The sequence below is a fragment of the Sciurus carolinensis genome, unplaced genomic scaffold (assembly GCF_902686445.1).
Source record: "Sciurus carolinensis unplaced genomic scaffold, mSciCar1.2, whole genome shotgun sequence".
NCBI classification, from domain to species: Eukaryota; Metazoa; Chordata; class Mammalia; order Rodentia; family Sciuridae; genus Sciurus; species Sciurus carolinensis.
This window is the reverse complement of record NW_025920378.1, coordinates 14,356-33,355: the sequence shown is the minus strand read 5'-3', so window position 1 is coordinate 33,355 and position 19,000 is coordinate 14,356. Positions and strand designations below refer to the sequence as shown.

Genomic DNA, 19,000 nt, shown 5'->3' with positions numbered 1-19,000 from the left:
AAAAGAAAAAGAATCTTTGAACTTCCTGTGATTCATAAAGAATTGTATAGGATAATTTAGTATCACAATTATAAATGATATTCATGGTTTCTATTGCATTTATTTATTTAAATAATTTTTTTGAGAGTCCAAGAGTGATCCTGATTTTTATTCCTTCTTCTTGCTCTTTGATCAGTGCCACATTTATTTCCTACCACTCTGACACTTGACATGGTTCTGTTGGAAAAGAGGATTCAACACTTGACACCATTCTTTTGAAAGATCATTCTCTCTCTTGGGGGCCATAGATGTGGCATGTCTCCACGTGCAGTTACTTTTAATATTAATAATCAATATATCCTTAGATTCAGATTATAGAGAATACTGGGGAGCTTTCATGGTGTTGGGCCACAAAATAACATACAATAAATTTAATATTAATACTTAGATGAAATCATAAATAAGCAATTATGATTTGCTCACATTTATAATGAGCCTGTGATTTCTTTTAATATACAAATTCTCTAAAAGTTATATACGAGAGTGTATTCCTCTGAGCTTTGATGTGGTGTTTGGTCTTCATTGCTTTCTTCGTGTTTATGATTAAGTTTAAGGATATTTTTCCCACTTAATAAATAAATACATTAATCATTGGTACAACTTGTATTCTTCCTATGTCTAGTTAGAGTTTTAGTCCATCATTGAGTACATGAAATAGAATGAATATTAACTATAACCTGATTTCTCTATTCTCTGTTAGTAATAACAAAAACATTCCACTGTTAATAACTCACATTAGCGTTCTTGAAAGGGGTAACTTCTAGAGACACTTAATGAAATATTCTTTCAGGGAAATTAAAACTAAGTGGAGCATGGTGACTTTTACCTTGCTGGGAACTGTTTTTCTTCTTATTTAAGCTATCATACAGTAAAAACATGTTTCTTGAATAAGATCATTAATTATACTCTTGAAGATTTTTTACTTAACATTTCCTTGTATTAACCATAAGATGATGTAATCAATACCAAAGAAAAAACATATAAAAAGACTCTGTGAACAATAAAGATTCAGACTCAGCCTCAGAACACTTGGTGTCTCTGTGTGTTATTTCTCCACTGTGCCGACACCTTCCATCCATCCACCTTGGACCACTGACTGATGCTAGGGCTGGACCCCAGCAGATCAGTAGTCAATCCCTGGAATTCCTTAGAAGTGTGTCACTTTGATGGAGGTATCTCCCTGCTTCCTTTTTCTGGAAACTTTCCCCCTAGAACAGATATGGTAAAACCACAATGAAATAAACACAAACATGAAAGGACATACATACAATCAGAAAGAAGGTACATGCTGCATTCTTTAGAACAAGTTGATACTTTGCCCACCAACCTTGTTAAAAAACATGACACCTGCCCAAGGATTTGAGTAAATCTTGTGAAATAAAAGACAAACCTTCTTGAGAGTATTTGGAAAGCAGCTTTGATATTTTCTACTGTCATCCTTGAATATCATGACATTCTCTAAAATTGTCTTTGGAAAAACCAGGGAAGTATACCAAAGTTTAAAAACCAATCCTTCATCATTATATAATTCCTTTATTTACCATTGCATTCTGCTCTTTTGTGAACACTTTCATTCCTAGTGAACACCAGATGGTCTGAATCTCACAGGCAACACAAAAAGACTCCATCCCATTGTTTCCTGTGACAGGGGCCCTAGTTTTGACCATGTTCTCCCCTGGGTTCTGCAGTGACCAGGAAAGAGCTTCAACCTATAAGAAATGACAGTGCCCGTTTATCAGCACTTAGTGGGTTGCAGGATAATAGAACTTGGAGGATGAGAGTTGGCATTAGTATTTGGGCATGTATGTGAAATACCTTCAGGGGTCTGTGTCTCACTGTGATCAGGGGAGATTTGATTTTGTCCAATTTACCATGGAAACTACTGGTACAGGCTGAGTAGATATGGTCTGAATGATCTAGAGATCTTCAGGGGGATATCTGGTTAAAAGATACTGTTTTACTAAATCCAAAGCATTGACTACCAGGAAAGAGTGTAGGTCTAAACTTGACAGAGATTGAGTGGCCCCAGTGGAATCTGCCTTCCCAACTCAGACCTATGACACACATAAGTCCTCTAAGGGACCATGAGAGGGTTCACTCACTCATTCTCTATATCTTGGAGGGAGTCAGGCAGAGGCCGATTCCTGGTTTCTGGAAGGAGAAAGACAGCAAAGCCAGTGAGGATGCTGGAGGTTCCATAGATGATCCAGGGCAAGGGTGCAGAATACATCTCCAGGATCATCAACAGGGGCGCCAGGGCTGCCCCCAAGCTTCCGCAAACTCCAATGATTCCTGAACCTGTTGCCCTTGAAACACAAACCACAATACATACTTAATCTTGGGAGGTTGAGCATGGGGTTTGTGTCAGGTTTTTGCATTAATTATGGAAGAAAACAAGAGTTGTTCTTAGTCATATGAAGAGAGATGACTTGCTCTTGCTTTTGAATTTTGTTTGGTTGGCTAGCAAATTTTCTCAAGTTCAAAGACTCTTAAGACATGTTTTATCATTTAAAAATGTTATTACTCATAATAATGTTATTATTTTATTTCATTTCATTACTCATTTTATTTTATTTTGCATTCACTTTATTTGTATTGGTTCAATTATGCAAAACAATGGGATTTGTTCTGATATATTTGTATATGAACATAATTTGGTCAAGTTCATTGTACAGTTTCTCCACTCCAATCCTCATTCTCTACTCTAGAAGACTCCCTTCTATTTGAATGAAAATTCATCTTCTTTCTAGCTTTCTAGATTCCACATATGACAAAACATTCAACCATTTTGTTCCTGCACCTGGCTTATTTCAATCAGCATTGTTTTCTTCAATTTCATCCATTTACCTGCAAATGACATTATTTCACTCTTACTTATTTCTGCATACACTCCAGTGTGTATATGCACTGTATTCTCTTTATCTGTTCATCTGTTGATGGGCACCTGGGCTGGATTCATAAGTTGGCTATTGTGAGTTGCACAATAGCATGTCCAATTTAGGTGACTCCAAAGAATTCATGAGATTTACATTAGTGGTTTATTAGTATGCCTAAAAGTATCCAGCAAAAAGCTAATGTTGGGCAAACACTGGATATAATTGCTATCATCACAATTGATTACTTTTGTTTTTTTTCTCTTGATAAGTCATTGAGCTGGGAAGGGATGTTTTAACTCTGACAGGAAACCTATGAGATTTTGTACCTGATGACGGTGGGGAGCAGTTCATTTGTATGGGCAGAACAACAGGTGTTAGAGGCAAAAGAAAGTCCTCCTCCTAAGGCTGTCAAAATCATACGCATGGTCTGCATTTCTGGAAAGAGGAAGATCCAGGAGAGTCAGGAAATCTGAGATGATGAAATCTGCATCCCCCAAATTACAAACAGAAAACATCGTTACTGGATATCTTCACAGTATAATACATACTGTGGAAAAAGTGCACTAAGGTGAAATTTGTGACTGAGAGATGTGACTTACTGGCATAGTTTGGTTTATGGTGAATAAAAGGTTCTGAATAATTGTATTCATTCACCTTGCCTCTTCAAGATTGGTTAAGAAAGCAGAGAAGATGCTGAATGCAGGAGGAACTCACTTTCTTAATTCATCCAGTGTTTCCTCTACCCTTCGTGTGGAAGGTAAGACTGTCATGTGGGAATTACTGAGAGGTAATTCCTCACTCACCCAGGCACTCAAGGAGTTCCCAACCATGGTCCATGAACAGTATTGACATGGAGTGAAGATTATAGAAGACAGCCATAAAAGAATAGGAATCCCATATTAGTGGACAAGCTGTAAAATAGCCTGATCAGGAGCAATGTTTCAAGACTCAAGAATAAGTACTTCTTCAGGTAGAGCACTAATATCCAGAATATATAAAGAACTCAAAAAACTACACAAAGAATACGAATAACCCAATCAACAAATGGGCTAAGGATATGAACAGACACTTCACAGAAGAAGATCCACAAACAATCAACAAACATGAAAAAATGATCACCACCTTTAGTAAGAAGAGAAATGCAAATCAAAACTACCCTAAGATTCCATCTCACTCCAATTAGAATGGCGATTATCAAGAATACAAGCAACAATATGTTTTGGAGAGGATGTGGGGAAAAAGGTACACTCATACATTGCTGGGGGGCTGCTAATTAGTGCAGCCACTCTGGAAAGCAGTGTGGAGATTCCTTAGAAAACTTGGAATGGAACCACCATTTGACCCAGCTATCCCACTCCTTGGTCTATACCCAAAGGACTTAAAATCAGCATACTACAGAGATACAGCCACAACAATGTTCATAGCTGCTCAATTCGCAATAACCAGATTGTGGAACCAACCTAGATACCCCTCAATTGATGAATGGATAAAGAAACTGTGGTATACATATATATATATTATGTATATATATATATATATATATATATATATATATATATATACATACAATGGAATATTACTCAGCCATAAAAATAATAAAATTATGGCATTTGCAGGCAAATGGATGCAGTTGAAAAATATCATGCTAAGTGAGATAAGCCAAACTCAGAAAACCAAAGGATGAATGATCTCACTGGTAAGCAGATGATGACACATATAGGGGGTCGGAAGGGGGCAAGAATGGAGGAAGGAGGGACTCTATAGAGGGTAAGAGTGGTGGGAGAGGTGGGGGGGAGAAAAAAATAATAGAATGAATGAAAAACTATTGCCCTATGTAAATGTATGATTACACAAATGGTATGCCTCTACTTCATGTACAAACAGAGAAACAAGATGTATCCCATTTGTTTACAATAAAAATGAATTTAAAAAAAAGAATAAGTACTACTGATATAGAAAATATATCAGACTTTGGAAACCACTGAAGGAAACTTTCATAAAGTCAGTTTTCTACTGAATTAAAAAAAATCTCATTAGAGCTTTACATCTTGGAGTTGACTTGGTTGCAGGGCAGGAAGCTGACATTATTTTTCACATTCAAGAGAGGTGGAACCTATATGTCAGTTGTGGTTGTGCACACCTATAATCCCAGCATCTCAGAAGGCTAAGGTGGGAGGACCAAGAGTTCATATATAACCTCAGCAAGTTTGAGAGGTCCTAAGGAATCAGCAAGACCTTGTCTGAAAATGAAATAGGTGGGGATGTGGCTCAATTGTAAGTGCCACTGGGTTAAGTCTGTGGAACCAAAGAGATATAGAGAGAAGAGTATGGCCCATCAATGTGGGATTTTGTAAAACACATTACAACACAAGGAACAGAGCAAAGCATGATTGATATGTTGCCACTGCTATACACCTCTTCTCTACTTGACCACAGAGTATTTTAATTCCTTACGTCAAGGTGACTCCCAATACCAGGGTTGCATTTCTGGTGACCTAAGATGAGACTCATGTGGGGACACATAGTGTACAGGAATAAATCACTGAAGGTGAAGTAATAAGACAGAGACATGCAGAGGAAGTGGACATACAGTGTGGTTGTATTAACTCATGATGAGTCTAGATCTACATGTTTGCAGGGAAGTGTTCTAGTCAATGAGGAAATGATGTATGCTGATTGAAAGAAACTCAAACCTCAGAGGCATCAGTTTCAAGGAACTTCTTGAACAATATGAGGACAATCACATATCTCAGTCAACTTTACTGACCTTTGGGTGATTTCCTACCAATTCAATGGCAAAATGTCCTAAAAGCCCAACAGGTTTCAGGGAATCCTTTGAACCCAATTGTTTGGATTACTGTAGGCACAACCTGAAAAATCCTCAGGAAAGTGGGAAAGATATTTCCTTTTTTACCCTGTGCTGTTTCCTCACCTTCAGGCAGAAATACGATGGTCATAAAAATGATTCCCACCATGAATGTGAAAAAGAATAGGCTTATTCGACGGCCCTTGTGATTCAGTGTCCAAATAACAATGTAATTGACTGGGATTTTGACTGCACCAAGAAGAATCTGGACCAGGAAAACATTGATTCCCAGGTGCTGCAGGTGCAGCATCAGGCCAAAAGTGGGCAGAATTATTGCAAATCTGTAGTAAACAAACAGGAAAGACACATCATGAGGGTTAGCCCTTAAAGGTAACAGCAGATAAGTATGGATGAGTCATTTCTTGGTGTTAAAATGTACAGGCATATCTCTTTTTTGGAATATTTGCTTGCAGGAGATTATTTTATAATTATACTAAAACAAATTTATGATGATGGAGACCATCAGTGATATTTAGCCTGGGGAGATGTGAGGCATATTGTGGAAAAACAGGATGGGTCTTTAGGATTTTTGAATATTTTCTGTTCTTGGTGTGAGCAATGCATATATCTTTACATATGTAAACACTCCTTGAGTTGCATATATTTATGCAACTCACTCTTTCAAATTTTACCACCTTTAAAAGGAAAGCAAACAATGAAGAAAATAAGAGACAAAAGTTGTACAGGACTGAAGTTTGCAGCACCAGTCTCCAGTGTGAACCTGGCAGTGTGATATGATGAACAGAATTCCTCACTGTGCAATGGTTCTGTGTCAGTCTGTTCATAACCCATACCCCAGCCATAACAATGCTCTTTATATTCTCCTCACCTTTTGTCTCCAAAGCTGTGCTCCCCACATATTGTTCACATTGATATAAGAAATACACTCATTCTCCACTACTTTCTAGTGCATGGTGTGAAGCCTACCTGACCAAGGACAGGAGACAGATCCGTTTACATAGGTTGGGTGTGTGGAACAAGTCACACAGAGAAGGTTTTGTCTGTGCTGCCTTCAGCTCCTCCTTCATGGTGGATCTCACAGCCTTCGATAATAACAGAGACAACAACTTGTTCAGTTGTCAGAAACAGATGGGTATTGTGGAAGCACTGAGCACACACAGAGCTTAAGTTCAAAAACTATCATATTTAGTGAAAAATACAGACATTGAAACAAAGGCAGGCATACAAGTGGTGTGGTATGTGAACCTCACCTATCACAGGAACCTCAGGGAAATTGTGCAGTGAAGACATATTAAGCAGGAACTGGAGAGGAATGTAGATCATTGAAAAGAGTGTGTATGTTAGAGATTTATATGAGGAAGGGAACCAGATGATGTGGTAGTGAGATTCCAATCCAAGCCCCATTCATATCAGAGGGCTATAGAAGAGTCAGCAATGAAGTTTTGTTCTCCACTAGTTACTAAAGGTAGGGATATGGATTTACTGTCTCAGGAAGAAGAATCATTTCCCATCAAATTATTTTTTCATTTTTCTTTATTTTTTGTCATCCTTTTTTGTTTTTGAGTCATCCTATTTTGTAGAATTCCTTGCATGATGTGTCTCCATGAAAGAGGAGCCTGGAATTAACTTGAGTTTGGAATCAGGGGGATCTTGCTTTAATTTGATTTAAACTCAGACTCGGTTTTTTATTGAAATGCTACATTGGCCTTTCCACTTAATAGTGGTATACCTGGGCAAGGTGACAGATATTGGTATAGCTCAATTTCCTTGTCATTGAAAGAAGAAGAAGAAATAAAAGAATCAGGTTCAGGAGAAGTAGGAAAACAAACAACACAATAGTTCATTTCTTTCAAAAATTTTCTAGGCCACTTAGTAGGTTATAAACATGCATATCAAACACTTCTACCAGAATGCTTCTACTTATTAATTTATCAGTTATTCAGAAATATTAACTCCATTGTCAGGTCTCCTCTACAAATGCAACAATACTACAACTGTCACTAGAAAGCTTCCATGATGAAGGGAATTCTGAAAATTAGAGCTACTCCCATGCCTGGGGAATCCTACACCATTAGGAATGGCCTTACAGCTTGTAGCCCTAGATTCAGCAGCAGAATACAGGTTTTATGCTTGTGTTAGAGAGGCATTCCTGGAGATGCTCTCTGCATCCCACATATAAACTCATGATCACTGGTCATTTTTACTGTGTTATTACTAGAAAAGAATTGCCTCCAAGAAGTCCTTAAATCCATGTCAGATGAGGGCTACCACACCTAAGAGTGGCCTTCAAGCCCTTCCAATATTACTGGGAAACATCAGGGTATGATGGTTTAATTTGGTAGTAGAAACTCTGTTTTGATGCACTAAGAGAAATGAGTGGAGCTTCCAGAGATATTTAGGTGGGTGATGATAGCTACAGTTGGGACCTCTCCTAGTGTGTTCTTCCTGGTCAACCTTACTTGGGGAGGAAGCACCATGTATTCAAGTGGTTGTTTCCTTGTTCTTCATGTTTTACACATGCATCTTTCTCTATAACTTCTGTTCTATGCCAATCATCATGCCATGCTTTGGGAAAAAGCATGAAGCAGTCTCAGCTCTCCAGTCTTGGCTACATAGGAGACCTGTAGTTACTTCATTCATGTTTTAAAGAGCTCTTTATTAACTTTTTAAATGATTTAAGAGCCTGTTGAGATCATAAGTTTAAGTGGAAATAAACTCTGGTGGAGTTTAACAAGTCACAGAAATTAATGATCGCCACGATTCTGGATTCTAGAATTCTTCAAAATCTTCAAATGTTGGAGTTAAACATTTCACCAGGGCACCACTGACCTTGCCCATCTGAAGCCATTTGGACTGGACTCAACTACAAAGAAACATATCCCTGAATATTTAAGTATGGCTAGTTCTACCCTAAACTCAAAGACACATTTCACACACTACAACATTCAATATGCATTCAGAACATCCATCCCTACATCGAGGTTAGGTTTCCAACCTTGGGATTCACTTTGCTCCCTGCTCAGGAGTTTCAGTTTTATAAAACCCACTGACCTGGTCCGTGTGGGTGATCTTTCTGAAGACAGGAGCTTTTAAAGTTTCTATCCTTGATCTGTCAAAGAATTGTCACAGGGAGTCATGGAACATGCTCATAAAGGAAGAAACAAAGACATGGGAAGGAGGGCAAAAGGCACAGACCCAAGGCAGAATGCATCTAGAAACTGAGAGAGCTACATTCAAGAGCCAGTAGAGAAATAAAACAAATCAACTGAGATTTGGGAAGATGTTTATGAATGTGATCATAGAGGACACCAAAAACTGTTTCTTATTTCTCAAATTATGTCATTGATGTACAATTGACATAATTTTACATCATGATTTTAAACATCATGTCATCAGAAAAACTCTCAACTAATTAGGAATGCAAGGTTAATTCCTCAACTCAATAAAAGTCACATGTGATAAATCCACAGCTAACATTGCACTTATGGGTGTCAGTGCAGCGGACATCTTCCTTGGTAATGTATAGATAAGACAGGGATGGCACTCCACCAGTACTATTTCTCATAGAACTAAAAGTACTCAGAGTTAGCAGGAGAGAGAAAGAAATAAAAGCCATACATCAGATGAAAGGAATTAAGCTACCCTGCTTGCAGTTTATAAAGAGAAAATGCTAATGACCATCAAAAGCTGTTGGAACTCCAGAGCATATAGAGGAGGATCTGACTACATGTGGTGAAATACTACTCATTCATGGAAAAGTATGAAACCCTGTTGCTTGTTTATGACAACAGGATGACCCTGGAGGACTTTATTTGAGGTGAAATGATTCAGAAACAGGAAGATGAATGTCATATCATCACACTTATAAGTGCATCTATGAAACTTGATCTTATAGAAGAAGAAACTATAATGATGGTTTCCAGAGACTGTGGTTGCTTGAGGTGGGGAGGAAGAAAGGGAGAAGATGTTGGTCAAAGTTCTCAGAACTATTGTAGGATCAATGACAATATATTGTAGTCTTTTAAAAACGTAAAGTATATGTTATTTGCTCTCTCTGGAAAAATATGTTAGGTAATGCATCTATCATTCAACCCTGTATATGTACTTCAGAGCATCGCATTTTAAAGACTAAAACATACAGTGTTATCTGTAAATTTATATAGTAATCAAATATAAAGAATAAAATCCTGAGGAGGGAGATATATGCATTGAATTTGAAGAGTAAATGGAAGAACAAATCAACTGTTTTTCTCCTCTGAATAAAATGTCTATGTCCAGGCTTTTCAGCAACAGCATATTGCCTCTTTGGAAACCAATTAATAATATGTCAGGCTATGTCTTCCCTGTCTCATAAGCACCTCCCATCCTGCTCACCTCCATGGTTAGGGTGTCTGCAGAAGTCTCCATTCCATTCACCTGTGCAGCTTTTTTAAGGTTCTGTAAGCCCTCCTCAGGTTTGTTGTTGATAATTAGCCACCGAGCTGACTCTGACACCCACCTGATCAAAGATGATGGAAGTGTTGTCAGCTCTCACGTGGTATTTTCCACATTGCCTTCATTCTCCTTCCATCGAATACCTACCACTTGCTCAGTTAAGCCAAGAAACATACTGTCATGTTGCCTGGTACCACAGTGGGGCATACAGGAAATGATGCCTGCATGCAGTGCACCTGCACAGCTGGGAAGGCAGACATGAGTCCTATCAACTCCCCTCTTGGTTGGATACACATTACTATGGAGCTCAGAGCACTGGGGCATGAGAAGCACTGAGCTCTTCAGACCATCTTCAAATTCCTTGAAAGGGCATGAGAAATACTTATTCATAGCATGTTCTTTTCCTAAAATAAGCACCTCCAAAATATTTTTGCTTACTGAAGGTCCATGCAGACTAGAAGCACTCCTGCTCCTTCCACTGTGATGGAATCTGTATACAGCAGCAGCTCCATCTACCTCTACACTTTTGTCTGTGTAGTGCGAACAGTAACATTACCCAGGTTGCAGATTTGTTATGAGGTTGAATGACATCATGAATAAGTGCACCAGAGGGTACACCATCTTATCTTCCAGAACTCATCTCACTGTATTAATCTGTAATCATCTCTCTGAGTCATTTCTCACCAAATAGGCCTCCTTTCTGAACCAGCCTCTTGGGAGGATGAACATCCAAGCCTGTCTTAAGTCTTAAGTCTTCATAAAGAGGAAAGAAAGGAGATTCCCGGAACAACTATGTAAGGTTTCTAGTCTGCATTTACACTCCAACTGAAGAAATAGTGCTGTTCCTTCATTAAAGAGCTCTGGAGGAATGCATGTAGGATTTTGTCAGGATAAACCCAACTACTATTTTTAACAGTAATGCTCTAATGAAAAATGGCGCTTCAAACCCACAAAAGTAGTTATGGAGGGAAATTTCTTCTTTCTCTCATCCATTATCACCTCCAAGAATGACAATCACCCAAATCTCTGTAGGAAATTTCTTTGCAAAGCCATGCACACAAATATATGGCATGGTGGAAGCTAATTTTCAAGTGCCTCTGCTGTAATGGAAAATGTGTTTGAAAAAATTCTATTTGCACACTGCCAATTAAAGTTTCCAAGCAAGAACAAATTGGAAATTCCTGAATATTTAGGTTAGAATTTATTCCTATTCTGCTTTTGTGGTCACTTGTCTTTGAAAATAAAATCTGAGTATTCATAGTTAATTTAAATTTTAAACAAAGTCTTAAAAGTTATTTTTTATCTGTAACATGAATATAATGATATATCTTACATTTTGTCTAATATAGTAAGTATAACACTAGGTTAAATAGAAATTTCACATAAACAGAATACCTTTTGGTATAATAATATATCTTGCAACACTTGAGATATAATTTTGCACAAGTATTTACTAGTTATTTTATTTGAAATATGAACCAAAATTTGGAAGAACAAGACTGCAGCTGCAGATACAAGCTCAATTATTCTTGAATGGGTGTTTTGATGACTGTTGCCATTGCCCAAGGATATCAGAATTCACCTCCTTCTCTTTTCCAAAGTGGACTCTTATCAGTGACTCTCCAGGGAGTTCTAGACCTTCAGTTCTGACCTGGGGCTATGTGATTGGCCCCTCTTGTTCTGAGGCTCCTGATTCTTGGACTGAGCATTTCCTGGTTTCTCCAGCTCTCCAGTTGGCAGACAACCTTTATGCTACTATCTGGTTTCTGGTCATAGAACCCTAACTGATATTCTGTAATTCACTCTAAGACTTACCAGAGATGGAGGTGAGACAACAGTGCAAAAGCACCAGCAGGCTGGCTCTCCTCTCCACACTGAATGCATCCACACTTGGCAGATGCCCTCTTGGGTCCATATGTCCAGACTCAAACCAGGATTGGCTCCAACCATAAGAGAAGCCACTCTATCCTACAGTTGTGAGCAGATCTAAAACCACTGTGTCACAAACAACCCAGAGATTCTGATCCAGATTCCTGGATCAGTGTGGATGCACAGAAATTTAGAGACCATTTATTTTGGGTAGTAACATTGCTGTGGCTTCCCCTTATTATCTGTGTGCACATTCTTGCCTCATCCCTCAAGGATGAAGTTTTTCATACTCACACTGTGCCCAACAGGAACCTTCCCATACTTCCTTATACTCCAGACTGATGCCAAGCCCTCCCATGCAATAACCAAGTGATGACCTAAGTTGTCAATTTAACCACAAGTGCTTTTGCTGATTTTGCCTCTCTTGGGTCAGTGCATAATTTCATGGATCCTCCCACACCTGGTTCCCTCCTGCTTATTTCCCTTGTGTGTTACCCCTTGTGTTTTAGCCTGCCTTTTTGTTTTGTTTCTTTCCATGTATACACTATCCTCCCCCAGATGATGACTCCACATGAATTTGCTCACATCCCTACCACTGACTGAATCCCTTGGCCACTTGGGCATCCATTTTCAGGGCTTAAGAAAATTCTAGTATAGAAAAGAGTCAAGGCATCAAGTTAGGCAGGGACAACATCCAAATCCACAAGAAGAATATTCAAAAGACTAAACTTCTGCCCTTATCATTCCTCTAGGAATTTCAGGGCAATGTGTGTCATGGGGGAATTAGGCAGGAACAATTGGGGACCCTTACTCAGGAGACCCCACCCTCCTCCTCTAGCAAAGAGCATGTGAACCTAAGGACCTCTCTTTATTTACCCCACCTCGCATTATCTAACGAGCAATCTTCCCTGAAATATCAACAGTAAGATTCTATTTTTCAAAGATTTCCCAACCATTCCATGAAACATGCACAGAGACCCAGGTTTGACTAGAGTAACCAAATCAAGGGAAGCTTCTGTTTAAGATCCCAAACATATTACTTGCATCTCATGTGTCTAATGTAAAATCCAGGAATGTGATTTTGGCACATGTGCAATAAGATAATGGGCAAGGCACAAAATCTGTCAATCATCCCTGCTTAGCATAAGTTGCTCCTATGAAAAAATCTGTCAAAGGCAAATAATTCAAGAAGGTTTATTAGCTCAGACCCACTTAGTCCGGGGTAGAAGCCTTTGTTCTGTCTTCACTGTACCCTATAAGCATATATTCCTCTCCAAGCTGCTGAAGAAAGAAAGAAAAATTATTCAGCGTCCTCAATTTTATCTGACAGTCCTACTTACCCTGCTTCTCAATCACACATAGAAACCTGTTCTGAGAGCACATCCTCAGGTGTAGAACTAAGACAAAATGAATGTTTATGTCCCAATGTCACCCACATTCCCATTCCATGAACCTATAAGAGAAAGAGGAAATTTGTTTCATACCTTGAGGAAATAAATAAGAAGAAAATCGGTATAGACATAACCAGCTGGAGAGCATGCCAGTTTCGAATACCATAAGCTAGGCTTGCCAATATGATCTGTCCAATACTAGCAGAAAACATTGCCAATGTTGTTATTGTAGCTTGGTATTTTGGAGTTGTCCATTCTACAACTGAAAGAAAACATCACTGAGTGTTTACTTGAAGCAAAGGTAGAATACCAAGGTCAAAGTCAAAGATTAGTTAATGTCCAAGAGTCAGTGCCAACTTACTGAGAAGAACGGTATTTGTCAGGATGGTTGAGGTGGAAATGCCAGCCAGGAGGCGTAGTGAGCAGTAAACCAGGAAGGTGGGAGCCAAGACAGCACAGGTTTCCACGATGGCCAGCTGTAATAGACTCCATGTCATAACTAACCTCCTCCCAAACCTATGGAAAAGGGAAAGATAGGATTTTGGAACAATAACAACTGGTAGAACTTGGGACAAAGAAGGCACTTCACACCTATAAAAAAATCCATAAAGGATTAGCAGCATATATTCTCAAGCAAATCTCCCTCTTTTTAAATAGGTACTGTGTGACCAAGAATTCTTAAATTGGTTACCAGTAGTTTGACACCAATTCAAGCTATATAAGTCATGCTGCAGTGTTAGAGATATTAACACATCATAAATATCTCTTGCACTAAATCATACACATAGCGTTATGAAGAGTCAATGTTGTGTATAAAGAATTTGAATCAGCCCTTGGGACTCTAGAACTCTACAATTTATGGCTAACATGACATAATAGGAACATCTGTGATGTGGTACATCCAGGTTGCTGATGGATTGGGCAAGAGTCCCTATCTGCTGAGTTTGGCTTTGTTGGCCTTGGGCAACAAATAGATATGTAAAAACATAACATGTATTTTCTCACAGGAAATAGCCATATAAAGTTGACCTTTTCCTTAGGTTTGGAATGATGCACTCGGCGGTAATCTGGTTGTTCATTCCCCATAGAAGCCTCACAAACACTGTTTTGGATCCCCAGCATGGAGCAGTATGTAGAAATTAGAAATATGAAGTAGCAATACAAAGAGCAATGTGCTTGTATCCCCAAATTAATGGTAAGTCAACGAAAGAAGAGAAAGGGGCAGCACAGATAAATGTAAATTAAGATGCATAAGTCCATCTGTCTTGTTTTGTAAAACATGGAATTGCAGATGCATAGATTACACAGTAGAATGACCCTTAGTGAGAGGAGGAGGCTGGGATGCTTCCATGTTTTCTGAAGGAAATTTATCCAACATTCTTTGGAAGATCTATTGTATGTGAAAAAGCACTCCTTTATTGCTTCATTGGAGATTCTCTCTTTTACTCTGAGATAAAAATTTTTATTATAATGTGTCATAGTGAAGGTCCTTGAGTTCACGGATTAGATTTTATTGAGACAATTGGATTTGTATTTTGTAGATTTTTGTCCTATCATTCCTCAGACCCCTATTCTCTTTGTTCTCCTTCTGAGACTCCCATAGTGCATATGTGGGTGCACTGAATGGTGCTCTGAAAGACCTTGCATTCCATTCACTTTCTTCAGTCTACTGTTAATTATAATTTAGTATTTTTTTCTGGCAACTCAGACTGATAATTCCTACTGTTCTTTATTCAAATTCATACATTGATTCTTTTCCATTTATTGTAGTTTTCACTTGCAGATTTCTGTTTGTTTCCTGTTGTATAATTCCTATTTATTATTGATAACTTCACCATATTTTGTTTTACTCCCTTTCTTTATCTCCTTTTCCACTTTCTTTTTTTTCCATATGTGACACACTTATTTGAGTGATTGTCTAGGAATTCTGATGCCTCACCTTCATCAGAAATCATTCCTATGATAATTTTTTCCCATTTGAATGAGATATTGCCCCTTTCACAATATGAGAACACCTTCTTGCCTTCTGGGCCATGAGAAGGGACAGCAAAAAGCAGCCATCAAACAGCAGAGAGGAAGACCCTATCAGTGACCCAATGAACTGGTGCCTTGTCCTTGGACTTTCCAGTCTCCAGATCTGTGAGAAACACAATTCAATTATATATAAGTTGCCCAGTCTCAGGTATTTTGCTAGACCTACAGAATGGATTAGGACACATTATTCTCCAAAGAAGATTGGATATCAAATCCAAAGTCTTTCATTAGAAAGGCACTCAACAACTAGAGATAAAGGAGACTTCCTGAAACTTAAGGGAACCTACTAGACCTCTATATAGTTAATGTCATATTCAGGAGGGAAATGCATGGTACATTCACTAAAGATCATCAATTTATCCAGCATGTCAGCTCTTACAAGTGTCATTTAGTATTGTTCTGTAGATCCTAGCTGCTGTGGAGAAAAGAGTCAAAGGCAGAAGATGCAAAATCAATAAGTTAAAACATACTTATTTGCAGAAGATACAACCATGTAATAGAAAATGTTAGGGATCTAAGATAAAACTTCTAGAACCACTGATATTTGTATATGGTAAGACTTTTTGAATACTCTCTCTGCCCATTACTCTCTCTCTTTTCTCCTTTTGAGACTCCTATAGCTCATATGTGGGAGAATTACTTGGTGTGCTGGAAGTACCTTGCATGCTAGTGACTTTTTTCAATTTACTTTTATTTTGTATTATTTATTAGCTCCTCAAACTTGAAGTTCCTACTATTCTTTTTCATGAATTTATTCTTTATGAAATGGTTCTTTATTTGTGAATTTATCATGAAGGCAGTTCATAAAGTCAGTATATAAGTAAATTGAAGATGTGTTTTACCAATATTTATGAACATAAGGCAAGGGATAAAAAATTAGGCAAAAATATAGACAAAGGATGTGTGGAATACATAAGACATGACTCTAGTCCCACAAGTGCTTGCTTTCATGCAATAATGGGTTACTGTTGAGAACATTATATTTTGAGGATTTCAACTTTATTTATTGTACATGCATAGTAACTAACCTAGTCAAATTTCTATGTGAGATTAAAAATATAAGATGTGTATAACCTCAGGATATGATAAAGATTTAATAATATACATAGAAGTGACTATTGAAACACCAGGAATATTCTTCATAGTCAATAATTTTTTTCTAATTCCTTAAAGAAAGAAATTCTACATAGTAGTGCTTAGTACAAGGCAGTTAAAGCTACAAATGACTACTTCATAGCCTTGAAAAGTAAGTAATAGGCAATAAAGAATAAGGGCAATGGTTGTCTCATTTCAAAATAAAGAATAAGGGTAATGGCTGTCATTTCAAAACAGATATTCAAAGGCACAGGATCAAGATTCTCGTACCGCAAATTGTGACACCTGTTGTCAAAAGCTTCATTATACTACGTGATTGAAAAAGTCATCTCTCAAAAACTGTTTTGGCAAAAGCAAAATTGAAGACGACTGGCATGAGTTCCCACACACCACAACTGAATTGTTATGGAATCTGCAGAAGGAATGGGACACTCCACCCATCCTGCATTGGCCACTCAGGCCACCAGAAGCATTTGGTGCAGTATCCCCAAGGGACTGAGCATGATGCTCCTGGGCAACACTGACAATGTTCTTCTCCCTACCAGCACTCTCAAACAAGCTGGATCCAATGTGCTGACACATCTTCCTCTGTGTTCCCATTGTTAACTCTGTGATCTTTCAAATCCCATGCTGTGACATCTTCTTTAGAAACCCTGTAGTAAAGCACCTCCACATCTGCACTCAGGACTCAAACATTTAAAAGTAGCACTCATCATACTGAAGGAAATTTAGCATTTGTGTTTGTAGATCCCTGGAGAAAAGGTACCCCTAGGACACTAATTTTTTTTCATATGCAGAAATGATTCATCAGTCAATGAGAGTACTCATGGGAAGAGAGAGTTGGGAACCAGAGACACTCACCTGTCTGTCAAATAGCCACATACAATCTCTCCCATCAATATTCCAGCTATGAAGAAGAATTTAGCCACTGAATTCAGTGACTGAGATTCACACACCAGGTCCCACTGGAAGACAAGGAAACCAGCATAACAAAACACCTTCACACCACCTGCAGTTTTCAATAGATCCGAACCCTGTCCTCTTCTACAGCTTCCCTCTTCAAAAATACTTGAATTATACCATCCAGACCTCCGTTAAAAAATATTATCTAGGGAGACTACCTTCTACCTGTGGGTTACATTAATGATCACTTTCAACCCATGATGAGAAGTTCTCAAATTTGGCCACCATTCAAGGACCTTGGAGAATGTACTGAACGCTGAACATCAGTGCATACCTTCTCATGGGATTACTCTAGGAGTCCAGTCTCGTTATTCAGGTTCTGATCACCTCGCCATATATATCCAATTGGCAATCAAGGCAGGGTATTACTGACTTAGCCTAACATTTTTAACAAGACATGTGATTTACTTGCTTTAATTGTGATATTCACGTGAATAAAAGCACCATGACAGTCAGTTCATATTTATTATTTATCATCATTACAATAAGGATGTGTCCCATATTGCATAAAGAATCAATAGGTACTGGAAGAAAAAAAAAAAAGGGAAAACCAGCACTCATGTGGTGATCAGCAGCTCAAAGCATGTTCATTATTTTCATTGTTTCTACACACCCAGGTCAAGCACTCATGAGAGGAAAATGAAGCCTATTACCTCAGTCACAGTGGTGGAGAGGATGGAGCTTCGGTCATATACCCAGCCATCCATGCAGGGCTCCGTGTCTGGCTCACTCATGTTTGAGAAGGTCCCATTCCAATGAAGGAACTGCCATTGTGGGTGGATAAAGCGCCGGCACTTCTCTGGCCTCAGGTTTGAGTCTAGTGGAATGGAGATCCTCAGGAGGGTGTCCTGGCTGAGGGTCCCAGTGGTATTGTCAGAGACTGTGTCATTGTCGAGGATGTGGACCCAGCAGCGATGACCAAGGATGACAGCAGTGAAGTTCTCCAATATAACATGAGGGAATACCATGGCATTGCAGAGAAGAAGAAAAGCCATCTGAATTATCTGGAACCTCCCCATACCACCAACTTGATCTAGGAGGTCCTGAAAAGCCATGGTGGCTGAATGACTCTCCCTGACTGAAGGCAAAGTGGTTGTATCTAGATAAATTCAAAGAAAAGTGTTCTATTGTCTTTCCTTGTGACAGAGCAAAGGCTGTTGATCCTGAACTCACTTTCTCCTTAATGGTCCCTCTTCATGACTGGCAAGTCCATGCAGCTAGTATCCCCTAGTCATCATGAAGTTATGTAGGTTACTCTTTTCTTTAAATCACTGAGGGAGATATTTGGTGAACTGCTTTCTGCAATTAAATCTGTTAATGATCTACTTTGTGAAAATTCTTGTTGTGGGCAAGGAACTGCAGTCAACTTTGGACACTGATCTCTAAATACTGTATAAACAAATCAGAGTATCTCTGTAAGTGTGTTGCCATTTTTTACAGAATATGTTGTTTGCAATACTCATTGAAGTGTT

At 38.5% G+C, this 19,000-nt stretch overlaps 1 protein-coding gene across 1 annotated transcript; it reads right to left on the bottom strand.

The window, feature by feature from the left end:
- Positions 1 to 1,157: 1,157 nt before the first annotated feature.
- LOC124975664 (solute carrier family 22 member 9-like) lies at positions 1,158 to 18,583 on the bottom strand. Its single transcript, XM_047538256.1, has 10 exons — positions 18,182 to 18,583; positions 17,427 to 17,530; positions 13,798 to 13,952; positions 13,530 to 13,698; positions 10,117 to 10,240; positions 6,709 to 6,824; positions 5,848 to 6,062; positions 3,242 to 3,350; positions 2,142 to 2,345; positions 1,158 to 1,247 (listed from the first exon to the last, which is right to left on the bottom strand). Exons 1-10 carry the CDS (start codon positions 18,581 to 18,583, stop codon positions 1,187 to 1,189), a joined length of 1,659 nt encoding a protein of 552 aa, XP_047394212.1. The 3' UTR covers positions 1,158 to 1,186.
- Positions 18,584 to 19,000: the final 417 nt, after the last annotated feature.

Excerpts from the sequence above, each read along its gene's own strand:
- LOC124975664 (XM_047538256.1), bottom strand. The coding sequence starts at position 18,583 with ATGGCTTTTCAGGACCTCCTAGATCAAGTTGGTGGTATGGGGAGGTTC. Across the intron at positions 13,953-17,426 it reads TGTGGCTATTTGACAGACAG|GTTTGGGAGGAGGTTAGTTA; the intron begins GTGAGTGTCTCT and ends CCTTTTCCATAG. Across the intron at positions 2,346-3,241 it reads CTGCTCCCCACCGTCATCAG|GGCAACAGGTTCAGGAATCA; the intron begins GTACAAAATCTC and ends TTGTGTTTCAAG.